Consider the following 27,773-nt stretch of genomic DNA (forward strand, 5'->3'; position numbering starts at 1 on the left):
TTTCCCCTACTTCTCGGAATGAAGCACACCTAGGCGTAATGAATTTCGGAGCACGCTTTGGAGTTTGGGACTACAGCATTTTTTTCACCATGCTTCTGGCCTCTTCGGCGATCGGCATTTACTACGCGTTTAAGGCCGCGAAGAAGCCGCAGGCGCCCAAATCAATGGGAGCCATCCCAGTGGCTATGTCGCTGATCAGCACATCTATATCTCCCGTGGCTATGTTGGGTATTCCAGCCGAGATGTACTTCTACGGCCTCGGGTTTATCATGATACAGTTGGGTCTGCTGTTCACCGTGCTATTGACGAATCACATCTACATGCCCATGTTTTACAACCTCGACGTCACCAGCGCTTTCCAGGTATGTTACGAATAGACGCCGCGATGAATCAGCAAAGTATGCATTACAGTGCCTTAACTAATAACATATTCTACGGTACAAAAAAAAATTATCACTTGATGTCTTAAATTTTTATTTTCAGTACCTCGAGCTTAGGTTCAATCGGACGCTTCGCACCATTTGTTCAGTGTCATCAGCTTTGCAAATGGTAAGAAATACATTATCCTATACTTTTACGTATAGCGCCTTGTAGTCCGACATTATAACAGCAATCTAACGGAATGAACGATAAGATGAAAACAGCGCGATTCACTCGAATATATTGCAAGTCCACGTGCTGTACATGGTCGTCATGTAACATAGCTCGCAGCGCGAGGCATATGCGGTCATACAAAGGGGTTCTGCAATCTGTTGCGCTGAAATATCCACGCGGGATGCATGGCTGCAGTAACGAAACAGCAATTTCGTACGTCACTTAATGTTGCGATATTATTCATTACACGTCGTTTTGTATTTCTTTATTTTCAATTTATTCATTATTTTATTTATGCATGGGGGTTCTTGAATTAATGCTATGGGCGACACTTAGCACTCCTATTTAGCAAGCATAACTTGCTCCACCCTGATACTATAGTCCCGATCGCAGCAATGTTTAGCTTGTTCTCATATATTCATGAGCCATTTAATGATTCATTAATAATGCGCACTACCACCGCCTATAGCTAAATAAAAGTGACGTTACGGTGTGACCTTTATTCTGCTTACGACGACGTTGATCGAAATGCACCACAAGAAATACTATACTATACGTGCTTAACAAAATTTGTTGCTGGGCTAGTTGGTTCATAATCTTAAATACTGGATAGCGCGGATTCGACACAGGACAAGTGACACAGATTCACAGGACAAGCGCTTGTCTTGTGCATGTGTGTTCTTTATGTGTCCTGTGTCGAATCCGCGCTATCCAGTATGTAAGAGTACTATACGTGCACTTGCATCACTGTTATTAGCACTCTGGCAACGCAACACAGAACCTTGAATGTTTTGTTTAAGAAATTTTGTCTTGGCACGGCTCGCGCGTGCGAAATGCGGGCACAAATACAAGGAGGACATTACAAAAGGCCATTTTTGTTCTTGCATCCGCGTGTCACATGCCAGACTTTACGCCACAATAATTCCAACCAACTTGCAGGCTGCTGTCACACTAAATAGTATAGACCCATTTTCTCGCCACACTTCTCATAATTAGGTGATTCCGCTAATTCACGAATATTTCTGTGAGTTGTTAAAGCTCAGAATGAGGTGAAACGTTACAAATATGAACTTTAGTAAATGATGCCAACACGACGACGTTCGGCGTACTTTGCGACGAATCCATTTCGTAGTAGTTTTACATAATTTACATCCCCTTAAAAGCTCACAGCTAAAAAAGAAAACCGATTTTTGTTCCAGATTGTGTACATGTCTATAGTGCTTTATGGACCTGCGCTTGCACTGCAACAAGGTAACAGGCAGTGCCTGAAGATTAGGGTTAATCGTTATCCGCGTGCGGTGAACGAGTGTTCGCTTGTTCCATTGCAGTGACCGGAGTAAATCTGTGGCTGTCAGTGGTCTCTATCGGCGTCGTCTGCACCTTCTACACGACAGTGGTAAGAAGCACGCTTCTTGCACTATCGTGCCCGCACCAAGTGTTACAATTTCGTGTTATGGCCAATATGACGTTTTCTTTGCCTTAATAAAGGCGTGCGTCTCGTATGCCCGTGGTGTTACATTGAGGATGTCACCCTCAAGTCACTAATTCATTCTTCCGCAGGGTGGAATAAAAGCGATCGTCATGGCCGACGTGTTCATGAGCTTCATAAAGTATGCCTCCATCATACTGCTTGCAGTGAAAGGGACCATAGACGTCGGTGGCTGGCACAGCGTCTACGAAAAAAACCTCGACTCTCAGAGATTATATCTGTTCGAGTATGCTCACCCTTTTCTTCTTCTTCTTCTTTTTTATTCAAGTACCCTAAAGGCCTATGCAGGCATTGCGTAGGGGTGGCACAATAAATCGGTGACTGTTGCAGTGCACATATTCAAAGAGGTAGCACAAGAAATAATCCAACTAATACAAAAAATACAACTTCATATCAGTGCAGTTGCATTCCAACAGATACTGCACGGATCAATAAAAGCAAAATACTGTAAAAATAAATTTAGGAACTTGTTGCTAACGTATTATAAATAGTATAGTATAAAATGAACATAAAAAAGGGATGTAGAAAACACACATCTTGAGCAAGTAAGCAGAAACATGCACACGCACATTAATATAGTAATTATTTTAGTTAGGAAATGTTCGTGATATAGAGAGGAAACGATGTTGTTAGGCAACTTGTGTGCTCGACCGCTGACCTGAAGGTCGCGGGATCGAATCCCGGCCGCGGCGGCCGCATTTCGCTGGAGGCGAAATGCTAGAGATCCGTGTACTTTTAAGAACCCCAGGTGTTCGAAATTTCCGGAGCCTTCCACTACGGCGTCCCTCATAATCATATCGTGGTTTTGGGACGTAATACCATTATTATTATTATTATGAACTTATCCCAGTGATATATCGCGAGTCACCATCTAAACAATACCCACGCCGAGCAATTTTTGAGCAGACATGCGCATGCCCACTGCTTTCATGTCACACAAGCAAGTTGCTTAGTTAGATAAAACCAGGTGTACGACTGCCTGAAGACCGACTTTTTCCTTATGGCTTCTATCGCTGTGAGGCACGCGCGAAAAAGTCACAGAAGTGGTATAAAAAACTGACACGACCATAGTGCGTTTTAGATTTAGGCGCTTTGTTTTTTTACTGGAGATGAACATCAGTCCAAACTGTACGCGGAAGGCACTATACGTGCGGAGAACGGGGCAAACAGGAACGTGTGTCGCTTGTGACGTCACACCATTTTGTGTTCGCCACAGTTTTCGGCCGGACCCGACAGTTCGTCACTCAGTGTGGTCCCTGGTTATCGGTGGCACATTCCTGTGGCTCACCATGTACGCCGTCAACCAAGGCTGGGTACAGCGCTACCTCAGCATGCCCAACGTGGCCACAGTTAGGAGGTGAAACCATCCATTTCTATTTCATATACTTTGCTTGGGAAGTTGGCTGGCAAATTGATTGATTGATTGATTGATTGATTGATTGATTGATTGATTGATTGATTGATTGATTGATTGATTGATTGATTGATTGATTGATTGATTGATTGATTGATTGATTGATTGATTGATTGATTGAAAGAGTTTAACGTCCGAGAGGAGCTTGTTGGCTATACTGATATACATAGGCGTGCGCAGGGTACTACATTAGGGGGGGGGGTAGTTTCATCGCAGCCCCCCCCCCTCCCGCCGTTGGTCGACTTCAAAAGACATGTTGCACAAGGATAAAAAAAAATGAAAATGAAGCGATGACGTGCTTTTCACAATTGCCTGCCTTTGATCCCTGGCTTTCCGAGAGTAAAGATGGGCAGTAAACAGTTCTTGGAATGCAACACCAGGGCCTTCGGCCGCCATCATCGCGTAACCCTGCTCTCTCAACAATGACGGGAGAGGTCCGTATAGGCACGGCCGCTCGATCTCCCCAGAGGGGGAGATCGAGCGGCCATAGGGCAGACATTGCGCCCCTCCCCCTAAGTGATTAAGGGGGGCGGCCGCCCCCTGCCCCCTTCGTGCGCACGTCAATGCTGATATAAATGTAGGGGTGGGAAATGGTGAAGTGATGGATGCACGTTCATGTCGAAGAACCGCTGCTCATTGCTGAATAACTATGGTAGCACAAGGTAACGGAACACAAGAAAAACACGGAGACACACACACAGCGCTACAGCGTTCTTCTTGTGTCTCGTTACCTTGTGCTACCATAGTTATTCAAGAATGCCGTACCAACAAGCCCGCCTTGCAACTTTACGCGCTGCTGATAGGCCCTCAGGCTGCCGACTTAATTCTAATGATATTTTCGCGTATCGTGAACGGCAGAAACTATACACGGGCCAGGTCACGTAATAGAGTGATTCGTATACATTGAGAAAATGCGAAAGCAGAGGTTCGTGTGTTTTACTCCATCGTTTGTACTGGTCATTTTTTATGTATATACACTCAAACCTCATTATAACAAAGTCACATCTGCCACGAAAGTAACTTCGTTATATCCGAAAATTCGTTATAAACGTTTATTTGTAACACTGTGTCTATGATGAGACTATTCTTCATTTACTTCGTTATAACCGAGTTCGTTATATCGAGGTTTGAGTGTATAGTTACACGTTATGGTTCGCTACCAAGCGCCATTTTGAGGGACCATTGATTGTAGCGCGTGGCACCTGCACATGTGCCGTGTCAATAGTGCCACAGTGCATGAGCATCCTACGAAGCATCTATCGCTTATACAACGAGGACAGCCAAGCCCCGACATGATGAGCGAGCACAGACCACCCGTGCTGCTGCCAACGGTTATGGGCTAGATGCTTTCGCCTTTGCTCTCCAGTGGCTTTGAAGGTGACCGCCCTTGACGACGTGAAAAGCGTCGTTTTGCTCAACGAATTGCCACCACTTTTATTCTCCTCTCCGCTGATCTAGCTGGTGAAGAAACTCCAGGCCGCTGGGTCAGCGCTACCTGTGGGACTTGTAAGCGTCTTGCAATATGAGTCTTCGCCACTCTCGGCGCTTCCGAATGCCCAGCGCAAGTTTCGGTCGTTTCGGTAGCGTGGCGCCTTCGTGCCGCTTCGGTACCGCGATGACGACGTCTATTGGTTTCATGGTAGCATAGCAGTGCCACGGCCGCTTTTGCATTCAGCGGCCGTGGCAGTGCAAAACACTCGGTTATCGAAACCAAGTACGCCGCAATCTCGGAAGCGCAGTGGCACTTTTTCGGCGACTTGCTGCGACTGCACATCCCGATTGTATCGGTAGCCTCCGGAGTCGGGACGTTGTGACGATGGTGAAAAGTACGTATGCAAGACAAGAACGTACGTACCATAATGAGTGCTTTGAATATGCTGTTGTTAACTCTGCTACTATTATTATTGCATATTACTGAGCTACTGTGAAATGAGACAGGCGCTTTCTCACAGCACGAAATCAGGCGTCGCGCTCCATCAAAAGAACGCCATGTCTGCATCAAAATATTCTGCTCTTTCCTGACCTCCTTTAGAGCCATGTGGATAAACTTGCTGGGAGTAATTGGACTCCAGAGTGCGCTGTGCTACGTGGGACTGGTGATATTTACGCGCTACAATGACTGCGACCCCATCAGCACAAGGCAGGTTGCAGCGGCCGACCAAGTGAGTATAAATGAGAATAACCTTGTGTATTAAAATTTATTGAAAAAGAAAAGAAATTCACCACTTCTAGACTCAGCAGACAGCTCAACTTGGGCGTCCATGTCTACACGGTGATGATAAGCGGCCCTATAAATGAGGAAAATAGGCCGGACAGACAGAGTACCATAATTATATGTTTTACGCATCTTTAGTGTGCAGAATTTTAGGCCTTTATACAGCCACTATTATAATCATTGACCGTATCCGCATCATGATCTGGCGCTCTTTGCCCATCACTGGCCCTTGCGCCATAAAGCACCATATATCATCATCATAAGAAGAAAACTTTTCCCGAAGAGCGCGACCTAGGGATTCGAACCTGCGACCCCTCGCTCCGCGGCGCGACTTGTTGAACCACTCGGCCACAAAGCATATATCCTCCAGCATACTATTACAACGGCGAGCTAGCTATATACACCACTTACCGTTGGCGGTATGCGGATCTCTGAGGTGCTTCAGCGTGGCAGAGGCTTGTTCACTATCACCCGCGAGAAGGCGCAGAGGGCCGAATTAAAGGGCGACACCCCGTCCGTCTTCCGCCGGAGTGGGGCCGCGCGCCGCCAGCTCCGTACTTTGACCTACAGGGTGTGTTTGCATGTGCTCGCGCGCTTATCTACTGAGGGCGGTTCAATATACACCACTTACCGTTGGCGGTATGCGGATCTCTGAGGTGCTTCAGCGTGGCAGAGGCTTGTTCACTATCACCCGCGAGAAGGCGCAGAGGGCCGAATTAAAGGGCGACACCCCGTCCGTCTTCCGCCGGAGTGGGGCCGCGCGCCGCCAGCTCCGTACTTTGACCTACAGGGTGTGTTTGCATGTGCTCGCGCGCTTATCTACTGAGGGCGGTTCAATAGAGAGTTTTAGTGCTGGGGACCCGCGGGCTTGGGGGCGCGCGGGCCCTTGCGCTCTTTTGTATTCTCGGTGGATGCGGCTGGGAGTACAAAGGAACGCAAGAGCGTGCGTACGCAGGTGGCTTGGGGTCCCCAGCACTAAAACTCTCTATTAAGTGGCTCATAGCTTCGTACGTGTTGTGCTTTCTCCGCAAAGTTTGCTCTGAAGCCATATACCACACGAAAGTCACTTCGCTCGCTGCAGCGGCCGTGTTTGCTAAAGGAGTGAGCTGCTAGCCTTTCTTCGTATGACATCTCAATTTGTTGCTATCGCACTTATTGCTTCGCCCTTGCGGCAAAACTGCGACTTTTTTTTCTTCACTTTTTATTTTGCTTCGCGGTGCATCTACAGTTTTGGCATTGCGTATTCCGCATTGGACAACAGTCAGTAACGTACTAAGCAATACCTGCTGCGTAGGAAATGCGTGCGTGTAAACTTTTTCTATCTCGAAGCGCTGCTCCCGCGAAAGGAAGGATGTGCGGCTGCCTATTTGATGACTGTTTTCGGGGCACGCACCCAGCCATTTCATGTACTTTGCAAGTACGATGGCCAACAAGCGGTCTGCGCGCCGCGCTCGTTTGCTTAGATCCGTTAAAATTTTGTGAAACACAAACCCAAGGAAAACGCACTGCATGCGCAGGTAAATCCATTTTTCGTCATGGACATCCTGGGGAGCTACCCAGGTGTGCCCGGGCTCATCGTGTCTGGAATATTCAGCGGAGGACTGAGGTAAGCATTAAGTTCATGTTAAAAAGCTTTACGTTTGCGAGATCATGAAAAATCAGCTGCATATGCCGCTCTAGATTCTGTGGATGCGGCTGCAATCATAGGCGAGCGCACAGGGGTGAGCCTCCCCCCCCCTCATTTTATGGGGGGAACCAATTCTGCCCCATACCTTACTCAGTCGGAACTGTCCCATCATTGTTTTAGGTGAAGGGTTACGGCTACGCAGTTTTTCTTTAATGATTATGGCGACTGGGGACAGCTGATGTTGCTTTCCAAGAACTGTATTTCCCACCTTTACCCCCGGGAAGTCAGGGACCAACGGCATGCTTTTAGGGGCGAAGCACCTTAGGGTCTCGGCTTGTCGGCGTGTCATGTCGTCGTCACGGTAAATCAAGTTGTCAAACTAGATGGTCAAAAACAAGTGTATAATTAGTCAAAACCGGTTCCGAATAACACGAATTAAACTAATTTAAAATAGAGGAATAATCAGGATTTAATTGCATTAGTTAACAAAAATTTGTTCAATTCCGTCTCAAAATAGGTTTAGAATGCCAAGTTTTCTCCTGTAAAGCATACTTCGTAGCATGTTGCGATGTGTAACACGAAGACAACTTACGGCAAGTCTGCCTCTCATTTACATGATTAAAACCGGTTCAGCGCAAGGGAGGGCGCCGCCGCCGCCTCAGTAAGGGCGCGATTGCTCCTCCCACCGGCGCCCTATCAACGCGCCCCGTGTGGCGAGAGAGATCGAACGGCGCTGGCTCCGAAAAAGCTCTTTCTGGGATGGACGCTGAACTGTAAGGCCGCATGGAGCGAGAACGCGCGCTCTCCCGTGATGCAGGGCCGATGAAGCTGAAATATTTACCAAGCTTCGTTGCTTCAGAAGATTTTCTTTTCGCTTTTTCTTTGACCAATAATTCTCTCTCGTCCTTTCTCAACAACTCCTAGCATCCTGGTTCGATCTGTAGGTATACAGGGACTACCCTTAAAAAGACGATGACACATAAACCAAGGCACATCTCTCTTCAATTTTGAAAATTGCTTTCTTAGGGACACGCATTGATTGTGTGTTTTTCGTGAGAAGCACGTCGTCGTTTCATTTTCTGCATCCATTGCGAAGCTCGTTTCTTTTTTTTTTTCGGATTCCACCAACGGGGAGGGGGTGGGGTGCGCTGCCGTCAAACTTGGCCCCCCTAACCGAGAACCCTGCGCACGCCTATGGTTGCTAAATTGATGATTCTTTTTTTTTTCACGCACTTTATATCATACATTCTCCCATTCGTTTAAAAGCTTTTTTGGTCGTGGTGCATTATTTGTGCTTCGCCTTCCCCATCGACCTTGAATTGCCTCCTAGCCAATGCAGTACTTGTTGCGCAGCCGAGCCATTTGTCAGTTGTCGTGGGCGTCAGCTGCAGTGTCCGCGACCTTGTTTGCTACCGTATACGATATGGTCGTTGTAAACGATTATACTCTCCTCACCACATGCATCGATCTCAACCTCGCGGTGTGAGCTTCAGGTGCAGCATTTATAGGATATGTGCCACATGGCAAAGCATTTTCGTGACTACACGCCTTCGCTTACGACGTGGCTTATCGCCAGACAATTTAGCCTAATTTCTCCACCCTCTTACTTTTTTTATTATTTGTAGCGGCGTATCTGCAAGCCTCAGCTCCTTGGCGACAACGACCCTTCAGGATATCGTAAAGACATACATCAAGCCGGACCTTGGGGATAGGGCTGCTGGCATCTTACTGAAAGTTCTTAGTAAGCTTACTCAAAGGGAGCGTTACGAGCTCTCACATGGTAACCATGCAAACATGATTTTGACTGATGGATTGTCGCCTACTGTTGTGTTGCCGAATGCAGCCTTTTATACATTAAGAACCTTCGACACGAGATCTTATACTATCCGAATAGCCTTTATTACACCTTTTAATTTCCATCTAAGTACACCTGATCACAAATATTGTCGGAATTAAGAAACTGCTAAATACTGGTTAGAATATCGCCTGCGCATGAGACGCACATTCAGCATTTCATGTGCATGGGATGCCCACGGCGTGCAACACCTGAGCCCTTTGTGGCCCTTAGATGTCATTATGTCCTAATATATGTATACCTTTCAATTAGATAAATAAATAAATAAATAAATAAATAAATAAATAAATAAATAAATAAATAAATAAATAAATAAATAAATAAATAAATAAATAAATAAATAAATAAAGTGTTTGAGCCCGTCAGAGACAGTAGCAGGAGAATAAGTACGCCACTGATAGTTTATATATACCAGGGGTCTCAAACTCACCTCAGACAACGGGCAGCAGTCACGAAAATTTACTCCCGCAAGGGCCAGGGCACAGTGACGACGATAGGAACATTTTAGCTAACGTTGCCATTTGAAAGACCTTTCCCATATCTCATATATGGGTCATTTCTGAAGGGGATTTGGCGCCAGGATTCCAACAACGCATCTACCTCCAAATGACTAAAATCTGGACGCCAATTCTGAAATATAGAGTTTTGTTTCACGGTTGCGTATCAGCACACGTTGACCGCAGGGGTTCCGTCACGAAAAAAATACTTTATACAAGTTCTGCCTGTGTAGCTAATGAACATACTTAAGAAAATAAAAAAAGAAATGCAACGAAGACAGCCATATGTAAGGGCCGCGTGTTTGAGACCCCGGATCTATACCATTAGGAGCGGACCCATGCATGTCTCATTCGTTCCTTTGAATTTTTCTCGGGCGTCCAGCCGTAGTGTTCGGAGTCATCGTCGTTGCCATGGTGTATGTGGCCCAGCAGATGGGGGACGTCCTACAGGTAGGTGCAAATGATAGAACCCTTTGCATGTAGCAGATTAAAAGAGGGGTTAAAGACTAATCTCGATTTGTCAATGGTCCGTGTGGTGACGTTCACGGCGATCAACCGCTTGTGAACGGTGGACTATAAAAAAACGAATACCATTGAGCGAAAGGGATTCTGTATCGGCCCAATGCAATTTTATTTCAGCTCTAGCATGGTGCTACGATAAAACATCGCGACTAACCTGCGCAGACCGTTGACGGAACTGTGACAACTGCGCGCCCAATAGTACTAAACAGAAAGCTGAGGTCGATTTCGCAACGCCCTTCGCTGGCATACAACGTATATGTCATTGGCTATAGCTATTATACATTAGGTAATATTATATCCACTATCGCGATTCACCGGCGTCTGTTCTTTGCCAGCCAGGCTGCGAACAAATTGTTTTGTGTTTACGAATTCCCTGTTTCGGCGCACCGAACTCGGAGTTCCTAAAAGCGAAGCTCGTATAATGTGCTGCAGAGGGACCTCTTCGATGCTTATGTGTTAGACATCACCGGGACCGACCGGTCACTCGACAACGCATCTTCTGAAGTCATTAATCAACTACTTAATGTGATTAAGGGGGGACGTGGCAATGGGAATGATAAATTTGGTGAAAATGTTCAATTTTTCAATTTAATTTTTTTTCAATCCTGATCGAGACCATCTTTTACATCATTGTGAAATATTAGACCAAAATAAGCAATAGTAGTTGAGAAAAAGCATTTTACTGGTGTGCTGTCATCGAAAACTGAGAAAATTGGGTTTTTAGAATATGCAAATCTTGCAGCTTTCCCTTGGCATAGTGCCACGGTAAAGAGGACAGATCGGAGCTCGAGATAGCCGCAAAGCTGCATTTGTCGAACGAAAAATAAAACCAGCTCCTTCTGAGTTCCGTTTTCCTAGCTTTGAGCTCATTTTCTTTGAGCTCCATTTTCTCAGCTTTCATTTTTTGAGCAGTTGCTGTCAGTCATCCTTGTGCCATTTCACAAAAAATGAAGATATAACATTTCTGTTTTCTACACTTAGATCCTGAGACAGTGGTGAGTTCCGTAAAGCTGTCCATATTTGTCTGCACGTCATACAAATTTTTATAATTGGCTTTTTGTAAAAGCTGTTATTAAGACAATATGTACAGGACATTTCAAAAAAATAATTCGTGCTTATTTGAATAGTAAAAAATAAACCAATAGCTTTACAGCACAGAATGGGCCTTTGTGAATATCCTTATCCGAAAATCTTGACGAACGTATGTCTATTTCATTTATTAATTTTGGGATGACAATGGGAGTCTATGATGTGCTATAATTAAAAAAAATCGGCAGATCCCACGTACCGTGGGAGTCGACGTTATGCGAAGCATGCGGCGGGTAGGTGACTGTGGCGTAACATTTTTACTTAGCGACACGTTACAAAATGACGCTAAAGATTTGTATAAATTTTATACGCACACATATATATGTTGAAGAGACGCATATGTGTTATATAAGCAGTTGTTTACGGTTGGGTAACGCTGCGAATGGCAACGTGGGTATTACCACCGGAAGCGGTAAGCTGATATGTAGTGCTTATACGTGTCCCGAGAACGCATGCACGTTTCACGAGGACAGACTTTTGGGCTAATTGGTTCGTTACGTTCATTGAAGCCATAGCGCTGATGAGACAGGGACCACAGAAAGAGGACAGGACGTGCGCCGTTTTCGTGCGGCAAGGTATATATCGGGCAGACGGGCAGATGCCTGAATGATAGGCTTAGAGAGCACAAACAGAAACTTAACTGTTACCGCGACGGGCATGTATCAGTGCATTGTAGTGACTGCGGCTGCCGACCTGTGTTCAATGAGTGCGTAGTTCTGCATAGGAACTTTGATAAAGATACGCGGGAAATTGTCGAGGCATGGTTGATTGCTAGAGAAGATACTAATTGTGTCAGTGCGCCCTCGATTGCTCTCAGTGCTAAGGAAATCGCGTATCTGGATGATGCAGGCTTGCGCATGTGATACGGTTTTGTGGTGACGATTGCTGTCTTTTCAATGCTGTATAAGTACAACATGTTTCCGAAATAAAGATTCAGTTGTGAGTAGCGCACGTCCTGTCCTCTTTCTGTGGTCCCTGTCTCATCAGCGCTATGGCTTCAATGAACGTTTCACGAACCCGTGTGCATGTGTGCAAGAAGTTCTTGACAGTTCTTGAACAAGGGCATCATCACCGTGATCAGTGAGCACCAGCTTACCAGCACCAGCACATGACTTGTTATAGGATCCGGTCGTGATCGTGGTGACGAGGGGTCCATGTGTAGTGAAGTATGTGGTATAGTAGAGCTGTTGGAATTCGTGGATGCCTTGGTCATTTCGTCGACAAATTGTCTGTTGACAGAGCCGGCTAAATGTCGGAACCTGAAGCCACCCTTCGCGTTGGTGAGGTATAGGCCGTCGAGGCTGGTAGGCCTGGATAGTGCAACGTAGACCAACATCAGTGGATGGTGTTTGTCGTATTCGTAGACTACCTGGGCGTATGTGGCCTACGTAGCTAGTCTACAAAGCGGCTGTCAGTCACTCTGGCATCATCCTCGGTCAGCATGAGGCCATCACCCAGCCTCGTAAGAAATGAAGAGGACACTGCGTCGTTCTAGAGTACTATGTGTACTTTACGGTGCGGTGATGTGGATATCATATGTAACTTTCGTTAATGTATTGCTCCGGGGTCGAGCAATGCTTCAATATAGCTTGCTGAATCATATAAATACAAACGTAATATTTATTAGACTGCTATACAAGCGGAGCCAACACTGTAACGACAGATGTTAATCTGATATGACGCCTGTATCATAGATGTACACATCGTAGGAGTATCATGCAGTGTTTATTGCTTTGTTATAACATTAGATAGCCAGCACCACAACGACAGCTGACTTTGCGCCGATATTACGCCTGCGTAGGCTGTTTTTCCAAACCAGTCTATAGACCTGGCGTGGCTCAGTGGTAGAATACCCTATTGCCACGCAGAATGCTTGGGTTCGACTCCTGCTGGGAACCTAATTTTCATTTTTTCCATTCGTTGAGTCAACGCTGCCGATGGTGGTTTTCCTTAACGCTCTAGCATTTAAGTTACCAGTGTCTGTTCTCGCCGTTCATGGGTAGATATAAACTGTCAATCACCTGTGGCTCATACCCGTACACCGCGGCCTGTGGTAAACGGGTATGTGCCACACGTGTCTAGTGGAAAGGGTTTGACGACGTACGCGACAGGATTTTAACGTTATTCATGTCATGACCCGGCAATCATATTCGTCAAATCCTCTTACCCTCCCATGCAAATTTTGGTCTACACCAAGTTAAGGAGGCGATCATGAGAGCCCCCAGACGTAGGCGGCTAGATAGATAGATAGATAGATAGATAGATAGATAGATAGATACGTAGATAGAAACGCTCAAAGTGCCAGAGGTTCGCTAAGAAATGCTTCGCATTTAAAAAAACTACAACAGATAGCTGAAAACCGATTTCAGTTATGATATCAGCACAACAAATAACATCTGCATGCCAAATTTTATCCCTCTATTGCATAGCGTCCCATATTTCGCGCATACCGAATAACATTTTTTATTGAGGGCGCAAGAGACCCAGTCGAGAACGTGACACTGCCATAGTAATTCCCATAGTTATGCGCACTTAACATAAAAAATATGTTTTAACAAGACTGTTTGTTGGCCTAGTTGGTATGGGGTACCCGTTGCCTTTGCCGCGCCCGTTAAACTGGCTCAGTTGTGTCCGAGAACTGCTCGGGAGGAGGCGAGCCGACAGGGATGCGGCAAGAAACATGGCACGACGTACGGGAAATGTGCCAAAGGCGTAGTGTATGAAATTCCCCTTTCTTGTGGCAACTCCTACATCGGGCAGACTGGGCGCTGTATTAATTAACGAGCCAGGGAGCATGAACTGAATTTAATGAAGGACGGCGTGGCACATTTGCCTATGCATTGCAAAACCTGCAAGTGTCAACCACGTTTTAAAGAGATCAAGATTATAGGCAGAAGCAAGTATCAAACTGCGCGTGAGTTGATGGAAGCCTATTACATAAGAAAGAAAGGAGAAAAGTGTATCAGTGATACGTCGGTGACATTGTATGGATCAGAAAAGAGATTGTTCGATACCTGGATAGCCTATAAGGTTGTGTTGAGACTGCGCATGTGTGTATGTTGTATACTTATTTCTGGGTTTGCGCTCAGTCTAATTCAGTTGGAAGTGCCGCCCGTCCTGTCGTTGTGTGTTTCTTTGCTTTGTGTATGTGCTCTTTCGCGGCTAAAACATGTCACTAACCAAGTGCCAACTAGGCCAACAAACAGTCTTGTTAAAAGATCGAACACGAGGTCCCGGTCACCATTCCCGATTTTGATGAAATTTACTATAGGTCTACGCATTACACCCAGAACAATGGTTTCGAAGTTAGTTTCGTGAAAAAAAATTTTGTTCGCCTGAAAAAAAAAATACAAATTTTGGCCGCAAAAAACATTTTTCCGCCAATTTCGCGATTTCTGAAATTTGAGCGCACCTAGGGAAAAAACGGTGCACTTCTTTGTCACAATATTTATTCCCCTTAAAGAACAAGTGAAATACAATCTTATGAGTCTATTATTTCCCTTGCTTGTCAAAGAATTTTTGAAGAAAAAATCACAAACTTGGCAAATCGCACAAAATACCTGCATTTCAGGAATTTATTGCTGTAAGCAAGTTAAAGTGAGGATAATAAAAAATCGGTACGTATTAGCTTTGATACGTTCGCTCTCTGTTAAAATAATTTGCGTGGTTTTATCGCGCTCCGTTTACTCGATAATTGGGCTGAAACGTAAGTGATTACCAAAAACGCCGAACTTTGAAAATAGTTTTCTCAAAAAGGCCATTCTTAATTTTTTTTTTAAATCCCTCTGATTGACGTCAAGGACGTCATATACCATTCCGCAGAAAAAAAAACGTTTCATTATTTTGGTTGCAGCCAGGTGTCACGGTACAGCAAGCTTTGTCTTGCGATCAGCCGCTTGACAAACCCGCAGCAGCGGCCGCTCAATGCTGCTGGCGCTCACATTACCAGTGCCGCTTCGACTGCGGATGAGCTCCATTTGCGCGCAAAACTACGCTCAGAGGACGAAAGAGAGAAGGAATGCATCACTGTGAAAGTTAAAGGCTGTTAAGTGCCAACAAATGTCATAATATGCAACGAAAACTCTGCCGACAATTTTACAGGTATTTTGTGCGATTTGCCAAGTTTGTGATTTTTTTCTTCAAAAGTGCTTCGACAAGCAAGGGAAATAGTATACTCATAAGATTGTATTTCACTTGTTCTTTGAGGGGAATAAATATTGTGACCAAGAAGTACGCCGTTTTTTCCCTAGGTGCGCTCAGAATTCAGAAATTGCGAAATTCGCGGAAAAGTGTTTTTTGCGGCCAAAATTTGTATATTTTTTTTCAGGCGAACAAAATTTTTTTTCGCAAGACTAACTTCAAAACTATTGTTCTAGGTGTAATGCCTAGACCTACAGTAAATTTCATCAAAATCGGGAATGGTGACCGGGACCTCGTGTTCGATCTTATCTGGACGCACCCTGCTGCCATCCATGGAGCAGTAAGAAAAACAGGCGTGAAAGAGATTTCGCAGCGCACGTGCAAGTTCGGCATGCGAACAACAGCGATTGCGATTTTATTATCGCGACCATTTTTTCGCTGCAGAAGCACGAAAAATTTATTCTAGCATATCTCGTGACCTTAAAAATTCATGCTCTTTATTATTTTTCTCAATTCGTTTGGCCACTACGATATACAGCCGGAAATCGGTGTGTGCCATATTTGGCACAGTATGCATATTAGTGAAGAAATGCGCAATATGCTGCCATGTTGTGCTGCACAATACCAATATAAGTAAAGCACAGCCGCTGAGATCATGCCGCACAGCTCTGTTGTGCAGGATTTAGGTTGTGGTGGTAGGTTTTAGCTCCTTCACGAAAGTCTGAGGTGCCAGGAACAGTACCTGGCAATTTTTATGTTACAATATTGGCATGGGTACATGAAAAAAATTATGTGAGCTCCGACCAGTTCAAGTCAATATTTAACTGTTTAAATTTCCTCGGCAACTGACGCTCCCGACCACAAATTCGAGCAGGAAAGTAGAGCAAGGCGACAACATGCGAACAGACAATCTTGTACAGAGATATCGGTGGTCAGATGCACTAAGTGAAATGTTCAATTATACCTCAACACAGGAAACAAATGCTTTGCTTCATCACTAAAAAGACCTCAATCAGTGACATTTAGTTTTTGAGCCATGGCAGCAATATCGCTCGCCCATCTGCATGGTGTGCCATATTTGGCACAAACCGGCATTTTCATTAATACAGTCACAATAAATCTGAAAATTTTTGCATATGTTTTTCTTCGTCTATTTTATGGTAAAAGTCTAGAAAATAATTTTTTTTATCTCCTTAAATAACAAAAATAGTCTTCATTGCCACGTCCTCCCTTAAATGTGATCAACTTGAATTATGATAGTTGAAGTCATGCTAACCCAGAAGTGCTTCCCAAGCTTTTCTCGGAGCATTTCTCGCGCGCAGGTAATTTCCTTCCTATCCAAAAAGAATTAGAGCGATTACAATGTTTGTTCACTGTCCATCCACTTGGACAATTGTCACAACTGCGAGATTGACTGTTGATATAAACTCCACTGTCAGTAAATTAACATTATAATAAGGTGCCCAGCTAATGAAGTTATTTTATAAACAATGTACGACACTAAGTCGCAAGTGTGAAAATGTGCAGGAGCAAGGCGTATATGCCCGACATGTTTCGCAATGACTACGATGTCTCTTGTTCTTGCGGCCACTTATAGAGAGTACGCTATACATCGGGCAACTCGTGCATGACCTTGTGATTTATATGCCACATCGTAGTCGGCACTCTCCATCCTTGGCATCGTCGGTGGCCCTCTCGTCGGCGTCTACAGCCTCGGCATCTTCGTCCCCTTCGCCAATTCCATTGTAAGCACTTACTTCTAATGGTACAACTTTCCAAAGTATAGAGGTGGAAAACACTGGCACGGAGTGGGCAGCTTGGAGATGGGGGCTTAATATCTCAATGAGCAACCCCGGCTAAGAGTCGAACACTCGACCTCGATCGCTCTCAGCACCAGAACGCCACACAGGCGTATGAGGTTTCCCATTTGTCTGGGGGCAAGTCAAGCCCTAACTGCATGTGCATTAAAATTGCGGTACACAAAAGAAATATCGCATTGTTTTAATAGGACTTATTGGGGGCCTAGTTGGTGCATACTGACAAAAATTACTTAGCGCAATACAAACATGGCACACAGGGAAGGTACACAAGGGACAAGTGCATTTGTATTGCACCAAGTAATTTTTGTCAGCATTGCATTGTTGTGATCAAAATTTGGAAGCTTGTTTGTGCAGGGTTCAATCTCTCATTGTGCTGCATGTTTAGAACAAAATGCAGCCACTATAATTAGGGATGATAATTAACGTATGCAACCCCCAGACACACTTTTCCCATAACTGATGCCACAATATAACTGCGCCGCGAGGAGTAATTCTCAATACTACAAATTATAGACATGGCTGGGCAGTGTGAACCACGCGAGCGCACTGTCAGAGCTGATTGCGGGGGCCACGGTTTTGTGTTATTCTTCTATAGATGCTGTACTAGTCTCTCCCCCCCCACTGCGTTTTCTTTTGCCACACTTAATGTAGATGCGCTGTGCTTCTTATTGACAACTCTTAACCATTTTTATTCTACTTACCGAGTTTTTACAGCGCTGGTAAAGGAAACTGTATCGCTAACATTGAGCATGCATTATTTTCCACTGCTTTTTCATCACACTTTATGTTGATTATAAAGGGCAGTTGTATTGTGCGTAGCAGATTTTCCTACGTTTTCAATAGGGGATGCAAAGAGATCGAATCTGAAGTTATCGACCTTAACGAAACAGGCCACACTGCATTTCGCTGAAGTGAATTCCCTTGCCGGGTAGGGAGCTATCACGGGCTTGGTGGCCGGCGTAACGACCCTGTCCTGGATCAGCGTGGGCGCCTACCTGCGGAGGCCGTTTCACTGGCGACCACCGGTCTCGGTCAACGGTTGTGTCCCACTGTACCTTAATGCAACAGGCCTTGAACAGCCGGTTATTCCCTCTGTCAACATCGACGCGCACAAGTAAGCGTGCAATCGCCATAACACAGCTGAAAATTGTGGGAAGATAGATCTTCACCTAGTTTTATATAAATTACGCATTACAAACTAAGTGACAACCCCCTTAATATACCCGTCATGGTGGTCTAGTGGTTATGGTGCTCAAATGCTGAACCGCAGGTCGTGGGAGCGAATCACGGTTGCGGCGGCCGCATTTTCAATGGAGGTGAAAATGCTTGGGGCCCGTGTGCTTAGATTTAGGTGCATGTTAAAGAAACCCACGTGGTTGATATTCCCGGAGCCCTCCACTACGTTGTCTCTCATAATCATATCGTGGTTTCGGGACGTTAAACCCCAACAATTATCATTATTACCCCCTTAGTATTCAGAAGGTATACTGACTAGATTACTCCTGTTCATTTCGTGGTCCCGTCACCACACGTTCCTTTGCTAACTGCTCGTCCTCTAGACTTGATTGCGCTGCCTAGCACTGCAATCACAAGCAACTGTCGTGGCACCATCAGTTCACAAGTAAAATCTGTACGGCGAAAACATCATGAATAGGTGGCTTCCCTAGCAAAAATGCCAATAGGATTTTCTATTGGTCCAATAGAAAATCGCTATTGGTTCTATAGGACATCTATTGGAGCTGTATTGGTTGTATAAGACTTCTATTGGTACCAATATATACCAATAGCCACCACCTATTGGTGTCTTATTGGACCAATAGAAGTTGTATTGGTCAAATAGGGGCTGCCTTTTGGTGTCTTATTGGACCAATAGAAGTTGTATTGGTCAAATAGGTGCTGCCTATTGGTGACTTATTGGGCCAATAGAAGTTGTATTGGTCAAATAAGTACTTCTATTGGTTTCTTAATGTACTAACAGAAGATGTATAAGGCCAACAAGAGTTTTATTGTTCAAACAGCTACCGCCTATTGGTAGCTGTTTATAACATCTTATGACTGATTGAGCGCGTCGGACACGATCCCGATCAAATTTCTTGATCATGATTGGCTATTATACGCAAGCTGCAGACGGGGTCAATTCACTTTTGATAAGTCTGATCCCGATTGAGCTTAATCGTACACCGTGAGACACCGTGTGCAGTTAGCAACTCGTGCGACTAAAAGAGTTATCTGCGTGTCGACCACGGCGGTACGGTGTCTCCGTACCTGCCGTGCGGTAAACGGGCACTATAGTAAAACACGCTAAAGAAGAACTTGCGAAGGAATCGACAACACAGACACCACGGAATAATAATAAAGAAACCGCCATGAGATCACAACCGGCATAGAACCAGCCAGGTGACAAAAAAAAAAAAAAAGTGAGACGGTGCGCGGCGTGGCGACGCTGCATGTGTGAAAATTTTTTTTTTACACGTTCCTTGGTTAAGCAGGCTAAGCCATGTGCTAAGCTTTAAGAGAAGCTTTGGATAATATGTACAGTTTATAACTATTTATGCTAAGCAATATAAGTAGCGCTGTAAAGATACAGGAGAAAGAATTGTGGATCATCAAACGCGACCGACCGTGCGTTTGGCGCGCCATCCGCGCTCGGCCGATACGAAGACAAACCCAGCCTGCGGCCAAGCTAAGCCAAAACGTTCTGTGTCGCTACAGTGAGTCGCCTTCCTTAGCGCGCGCTTTGTGTGATCTCGATGCATCACGTAAGCCTGCTTACACGGTGTTTGCTTTAGTGTGCTTCCGCGACGATAACGTGAAGACTGTGTTCAGCGTGCACCAGATGGAGACGTTCTGAGCCATAAATGTTGGATTTCGACCGATTTCGACTCTTCAAAGTGGCACCAAGAATAATGGCAAGACGAGCAACAAGGTTATACTTCAAGGCCCATGTGCTCCGATTGTTTGGTGAGTTGAGTGGGCATGGTTTTTACTCCTATTTAGTATTTATTTGGTATCACCTTTCTTTTGTATTCAAACTTGGGACGAAGCCGAAAGATCGGGAAAACAAGTCCCTCGTCCTTTGTCTCCGGTATTTGATGACAGCGAGACCAGCGACGCCTCGATTGCAAGTCCACACGCTCTAATAGAAGTTGAATGATTGAGCGCATATATTATTGCAGTTTGTTTTTGTGTTTGTCAGTGTGCACAAAAAAACGTAGCATAGATTAGAGGTAAAGAACAGGCGCCCTGCTCGTGAGTGTAGTTGGAGTCTCGCAAGCCCTTTGTAAGTATTTACAACGTGCGTGTTGAGCCGAAAACGCGTTTATCGCCTCATAGTAAAACGCTCTAGTCGATGCGGTTTGTGTGTTGTAGTGCGCGCCAATCGGCTTATCATACTTGTTCGACATAATGTCACAAGACAACATAAAGGCCACATGACAATTCATTATACAAAATGTGCATAGCATATGTACTACACTGGTGCGATTTATTAATGTTGTTGGCTTAACTGCACAAGCACGTAACTTGCAGCACGTGTGTTATATCCAACTCATTGCAGCCTGACTGCTGTGTTGGGCTTGCAACGATATGGAATCTAGGCTGCCTTTACTACAGTCTTACATATTACTGTTGCCTCATCGTGAATCTACCCTAGCTTAATTTATTTCATGCCATCTTTAAGTTGAGATTTAGTGGCATGCTCTAGGTATGATAGTCGCACCACTATCGTGAAAAAGAGCACGTCACAGATAGTAAGTGATTATTGAGTTTGCTGTAATTTAAGGACGAGTTTGCAGTTCATTCTTGGGTACAGCTCAAAAAACACAGGACGCAAGCGTGTAAACGGGATAAGGCGCTGCTTAATTTTTTAAAAAATTTTGCCCCTTTCTTTTACTTCCTTTTTTGCCGCAAAATTTTGCCATATACTGTTTTCTTTCACGCAATAAGCCACAGTTTGGTGTGTAATATTTCACTCAGTTTTTTGCTATAGTTCAGTTCCTGCAACATTGTGAACATGTGCAGTGAATGAAGGTCTAGATCATTTCTCACTGTGCCGCCTACTTTCTATACATTGATTCAAAGGTAAACTTTAATTAAATATGTGTTACTGTTTTCTGATTTCATGGCTCTGTTTACTTACAGAATCTTTCAGGCACTTCCTCGAGTGCGGATGAGGCAGTCCCGAAGAAATTGACACAAGACATAGTTGCCTTGGCAAAATAGTCGCCCGCAAGATCGCCAACATCAAGGGCCAGAAGAAGCACTTGTAGTTTTGATTATGAGAATATATTTGAACATATGCCTAATTCATCCACTGTGATTATCATTGCAGGGGCGCTGCCACATTGTGGGCCTTCTGCATGACAAGACACCCATAAAACACTTGCGCAAGACTAATTGTAATGGGGCTGAGAAGTAGGCAAATACAAAACTAATACAATGCCAGCAGGCAAATACAGAACCAATAGGCCAATATAATTCCAATTGGCTAATAGAGAACCAATACACCAATATAGGTCCAATAGGCTGATATAGAACCAATAGCCAAATACAGTTCCAATAGACCTATAGAACCAATAGACCAATAGGTGTCAATAACCCAATAGGCTATTGGTTTTCTATTGGGAATTTTTGCTAGGGTTAAAAAATAATAATAAACGCTGATGATTATGATACTTGAACTAGAGCTTGAATGCAGCTGTTCGGGTGTTTTGATCAGAAACATGCACGTATCCCTTGGCGACACGAACGGCAGGGCCCCATCAGCGGAAACATGCACCTCTGGAGTCGCTGAGTCTCTGACAGGACAAAGAGTTGATGGGACGAGCGCTAACTTTCAGCAAACCTATTATTGCAGATTGTGTATCCGAAACTGCAGAAAAGAAGAAAAAGTACAGGCTGCAGAAAAGAAAAAAAGAGAAGTACCACGCGTGACCTACGACAAAAATTCAAGTTCCTTCTTTGATAACGCTACTGACGGCACACTCACACACACATCACCTGCCTGAGTTATGAAGTAGCCCGGGCAGTGGTGTGTGTGTGTGAGTATGCCACAAGCACTCAAGCGGTGCCTTTGTTGTTGAAAATGGCTGAAGACCGCTAGGTCTGCTTGTTTCTGGTGAGGTTGTGGCTTTACTTGACAGCGAAGCGTTGTACATATACCACTCAGCAGAGATGTAGCGTCCCATGCCAGTGCAGGAAACTGCATAGAGTCCATGCTTTTTTTGATAAGTGCGTCTTGCCGAGACACGATCAACTCAGCTGCAAAACTACGGCGAAGCGAATTAGACGCACCGTCGCTCCTCCAACGTGGCTTTACGAGAGATGCGTTGGGGCAGATGCACCTGGCAGTGCAGCAGATGATACGTTAAGTGTTCCTCACTTGATACAGTATTTTTATTGCCATAAATAGATTATGCGTATTTTCGAGTGAAAAACACGCTTGATGTTTGTTTTCAAGCTACGAAGTAGCACGGGAAGCTGGTGTGTGTGTGAGAAGAAGGTACTTGAATTTTTGGCGTAGGTCACGTGTGGCACTTCTCTTTCTCTTCTTTCCTGCAGTTTCGGATACACGATATGCAATAAAGGTTCGTTGAAAGTTGGCGCTTGTCCCGTCGTCGTCTTGTCCTTCACTTTACATCGATGTGAGGTAGATTTTACTTACTAAAATCTGTCAATTTCAGTTGGAGAAGGAAGGATAATGAAAAGCATGCAGATTATCCAGAACTATTCAGCAATGGGGTAAGGGAAGGAAGGAGTACTGACATGATTTTGAGGCTCCCCAGAAGGGACGTTTTTCGTTTTCATGGTATGCGCTATCAACGCTCTCTACACACCGGTGCCAGACAACACGCATAGAATATTTTACTTCAATTTTAAGGTTCTCGTTGCCCAGCATCTGCAAGCCAGCTGCACTGTAATGGACATTATCATGATGAATCAACACAGTTCACTGGGTTTGCAAACCCTGCGTCCTGCATGCAGTCTAAATCGCACAAATCGTTGTCCGAGTCGCTGGACGATGATTCACTCATCGTTCTTTACGTGAACTACGTGTGACTGACGTCAAATGACAGAGCTTCTGCTAAAAAAAAAAACGGCAGGAAGTGGAAGATGGAAGCTTGCGATGAAAAGATCCGTAAACAGGGGGTGGGTGCTCGAGCCGACTCGAAACTTCGGCTCGAGCACCCACCCCCTGTTTACGGATTTTTTTATCGAGAGCTTCTGCTAGTATTTCAAGAGTTGCTGTTTTCCCGTGACATCAGATTTGTGTTTACAAGTCACTGTGAAACAGCCCCCTCGATACCGAAACTGAAAGTGCTTTTTAAGGTAGCGGTATTAAAAATATGTTTAATGCATTCCCAAACACTATGACACTCTTTTTAGGCTCATCTACACCCATGTTTTTATTTAGAGCAAAAAGCCGAAGATATTTAAAATTCATGTCAGTACTCCTTTAAAACAAGACGAAATTGAGTGTTTTTTAAAATATATATATAGTCAGACTTATACCAGTGCTATACCACACACAGTCACTCAGCCCGACTGCATTGCTTAGGTGCTGGGCTGCATTAGCCCCCAGAAGACATAAAAGCAAGGTCTTTTTTTCCACCATCGTGAGCTTTTCTTGCAGCTTTGTTGGTGAGGTCATGACTGGAAATATCGCAATGACCTGGCAACAACTAAAACATGGCGTCTTATTGCGATCACACGGTTAGGGTGGAAATTCTAGCCACCCTAACACGGTAGCATACTTCACATATCTCAAACAACTGGCGCACAGGACCCATGACAAATATAAGCATCATGGCCTTCATTGTGGCTCACTGTAGGCCACTGGCTTTGTCATATAACATGTCTATCTTTTCTTTTTCGCAGTTCTCAGATTGAGTACATCTACCGCTTGTCCTACCTGTGGTACAGTTTTCTTGGTGCATTTATCGTGCTCGTCCTGGGATCCTTCATTAGCCTTCTGACAGGTGCGCAAAAACAAAGTTATTCAAAGATGAAATCATGACAATGCTCATCAACATTCTGCATGTACTCAACCATGGCACTCAAGTCATACCATTAATTTTGTTATTGTACTAGCTCCTAATGTCTGAATGCTGTTGTCAGAGAAGCTTGATTTAAATGTCGATGTGACGGTTGGCTTAGCAACACTTTACACTGCGCCATCTATTATGAAGGTCCCTGTGTGCCAGTTTGCTGTTTTCAAGTCGAAATGACGAAGCATATGTTACAGTAATATGTGACCGTTCATAATGAATGGCAATGTAAAAAATTCTTAGTGCTGAGATATGTTGCTTTATATTTCCTTCTCATAATTAATATCAGTTCGATGGTCCAAGCCGGTTGAAGAGCGTCTCCTGATTAGGATCACCTGCAAATGTTTTTCAAGAAGGGGTACACAGCAAGATGCCAAGTCACCTTCTGTGGACAATGAGGTAAGTTTCGGGTCAATGTGCTTGTTGTTGCCTGAAAACCTTTGCTGACAGATATTAATGCATCTTTCAAAGTTTCCAGTTTATTATACTGTGCATAAATCTATACTGTTTTTTCCAGTGCAAACATTTAGGAAAATTGACTGGACTACTTTTTAAGAAATAATGAAAGAAAAGAATTTTCAGAGCTCGTTGTCACTGTTTGACACAACCTCTAAGAAATATGAACTCATATTTGTACATAGTCAATGAGAGCGCCTTTGCCTTCGACTTGCAGCATTCTGCCTTGTCAAAGAGGCCACTGACTAACACGAACAATTTTTAAGAACATACCCTACAGATATGTTAAAAATAAGCTGTCTCAAATGCGATTTTTTTAAACGAATCTCGTTCATACTCTCTTTCAGTAGGACGAAAATTTTAACGAAGCATTCATTTCTTTCTGTCCATGTGACATGATATTTGCCCTTTTCATCAGATTTCACATGGCATTGGTCCTTTCTTCGTGGAGCCAATTGTCACGGATTCATCCCAACATAACTTGGTGAGAATGCCAGCATTTCCTGGCAACCAGTTACTGTAACCGCATTCTGCAAACTTAATTACAATGCGCGGTTCTTACAGAAAAAAAAAGTGAAGCCATGTGAAGAAACGAATAGACAGAAAGTATCAATCAACTAACCCAGTGACAAGTAGTTGCACAATGCACAGCGTTTGTTATGCACATTCGTGTTTAACTTAGCTTGCAGCCTCAAGGATATATAACATATTTTCCTAAATATTCCAATTTTCTTTAATGAAATGTAAAATACGAAACTTTTGATATAGAGGCTTAAAGCATAAGGTTTAACATCACAATTTAAAACTTGCGGAACGTGTTGCATTCACATGTTACAGTGGGATGTAATAACCATGCCACAAAGATGCTACAAATTCGCAAGTCATTTCTGACCAGTCGAGCTCAATTCGCATTGCTTAAGATGGCAAGCATGATACATTCTACCTGATGTGCTGATCTTATCTTTTTGGAAATTTTGCATTCTAAACACAGAGCAAGTAAAATAGTGAGGAGATTAAAGAATAAGGTAACAAGCAATTAAGAAATCCTGATGCTACATGACAGCAAATGCACTTGGAGGGAAACTACTTGATGTAACAGTCAAGCAAGAACTTTTTTTAACCAGAGCATTGTGGATAGAAAGGTCATTTTCGTTTCTGTGAAGTAGTGCATACGTATTGTATCTATCAGATTAAGCACTAGAAAATAGCATATACAGCATGATATACAGCACTTCCTCGCGAGCAAATGGCACCGTAACACCAAAAAGTCATAATCGTAGTAATTTCATCCTCCCAGAAGTGTTCCAACTAACTTTTCTTGCTTCATCAATAACTCTGCGGTGTCTCCAACAATGTCATACAAGAGTGGACAACGTTGGGCTAGTTGGTGTTGCACGGTCTGAAGTGAATGACAGCGCATACGACATGGACAAAGACAGAACGCCAACACAAGCGTAGACTAACAGTGTTTGTTCTTTGTCGCACTCGGGCAATAGTATATAGAAACAAAGATAGCCTATCCCGCAATATCAAATCTAAACAAAGATGATGAAGGCATCTTTTTCAAGCTTAGAAAGGTTTTGTAGCGTTAGCTACACCTGCCTAGCCAGAGCCAATTTCGCGTGAAGAGTCATGAGCCGTGCTGCGCATATGCGAGGATCAGTGATGTCACACAGCTGGGTCACCGGAGCTGGCATCTCACGCACTCTCCAACACCGCCGCTGCTGGTCTGCGCGTTCGGGAGGAGTGGCGTTGTAGGCGCGACAGATGGGCTGGCGCCGGCGCGCACGCAGGATCTGCCACCGCCGCACGCGGCTCGCCACTGCTGGCCTGCACCGCATTCGAGAGGAGTGACGTCGTGGCCATAGACACAGTGGTGCCGGCGCGCACGCAGCTATTCGCCTTCGCTGTGCAGTCGCCGTCTGACACTGCGCTGGGGCCGCTTGATAGCGCCTCTGACTGGCGTTTGCAGGTGGGTAACGCCATGGAGAAGGAGAGCGCAAATGCTGCTCGACGGCGCAGAAGAGCCGAGAAGCTTATCTCATCGGATTCCGAAGTAGTTGCCTGGCAATTAGCGGTTCAGCGTACGAAGGATGAACAGAAGGCTAATAATCTTAGACAATCTGGAAAGCTAACAATAATCAGCTGAACCTTTGCTAACGCTACGTATATCCTGGCATAGCCGAGCTAAGCCACTGCAAATTTTTTTAATCACAACTAAACAAGGGGCTTTGATCATCTTTGTTTAAACTTGATTGTGTGGTCTCGCTCATGCACAGTAGGCTGTCTTTGTTTCTATATATTGCCTTGGTGTAATAAGGAAAAGATGTTCTTATTCAGCGCTTGTGTTGTCGTTCTGTTTGTGTCCTAGTCGCACACGTTGTCATTCACTTCAGGTCATTCAAATACACTTAGGAATTCACTTTACACCTACTTTATCCTGTCATCCATCTATCATGGCCGTTTGGGCATGAGCTTCTAAATCCCTCATCTATTTACCAGAAATGTGCAAGAATCTCCAACTGTAATTATGTAACGTTGTAAGCACCCATGTCATGCTGTATGTCAGCAGCATGAAATGGATGCATATGGTATATTAATCCATTGCACAGTGCCCATGATGTCTGTTGTGTACTGTTGTATGCACTGTTTGTTTGGTATTAAAATGCTGCCACATAATGGAATGCAAATGCTGGTTGCACAAGGAATGGCAGGGTGCATCAAAGTGGATATGTAGAAGGTGATGGTAGAGTACATCACAAAAATGGACATCTTACAGGCAGGACTTGCTACCAGCAGCAAATCGCCAGTAACACTGTTGACAACGAGCAAGAAGCAGAAGCCACTGGAAGAACTAGCCTTCCGGACATTGAATGGCACAGTGCAAAATAAGGTTTCTAATGTAAGTCCACCTGAGCATTAAGAGCGGGCAATTTCATCAAAAGTGCAGGAATTTTTTTTTATTGTTGTTTTAAAAAAACTGACAGAATGGATCAACACACCACAGCA

At 44.4% G+C, this 27,773-nt stretch overlaps 1 protein-coding gene across 1 annotated transcript; it reads left to right on the forward strand.

Moving 5' to 3' along the window:
- Positions 1-22: 22 nt before the first annotated feature.
- On the forward strand, positions 23-27,687 carry LOC119386284 (sodium-coupled monocarboxylate transporter 1). Its single transcript, XM_049414290.1, has 16 exons — positions 23-362; positions 484-549; positions 1,794-1,845; positions 1,923-1,990; positions 2,155-2,309; positions 3,300-3,440; positions 5,530-5,659; positions 7,230-7,318; positions 8,965-9,080; positions 10,074-10,141; positions 17,101-17,187; positions 18,195-18,376; positions 24,139-24,239; positions 24,598-24,707; positions 25,183-25,248; positions 27,544-27,687. The coding sequence occupies exons 1-16, from the start codon at positions 39-41 to the stop codon at positions 27,685-27,687; spliced, it is 1,899 nt and encodes a 632-aa protein (XP_049270247.1). The 5' UTR covers positions 23-38.
- Positions 27,688-27,773: the final 86 nt, after the last annotated feature.

This window comes from Rhipicephalus sanguineus, chromosome 3 (genome assembly GCF_013339695.2).
Source record: "Rhipicephalus sanguineus isolate Rsan-2018 chromosome 3, BIME_Rsan_1.4, whole genome shotgun sequence".
NCBI lineage: Eukaryota > Metazoa > Arthropoda > Arachnida > Ixodida > Ixodidae > Rhipicephalus > Rhipicephalus sanguineus.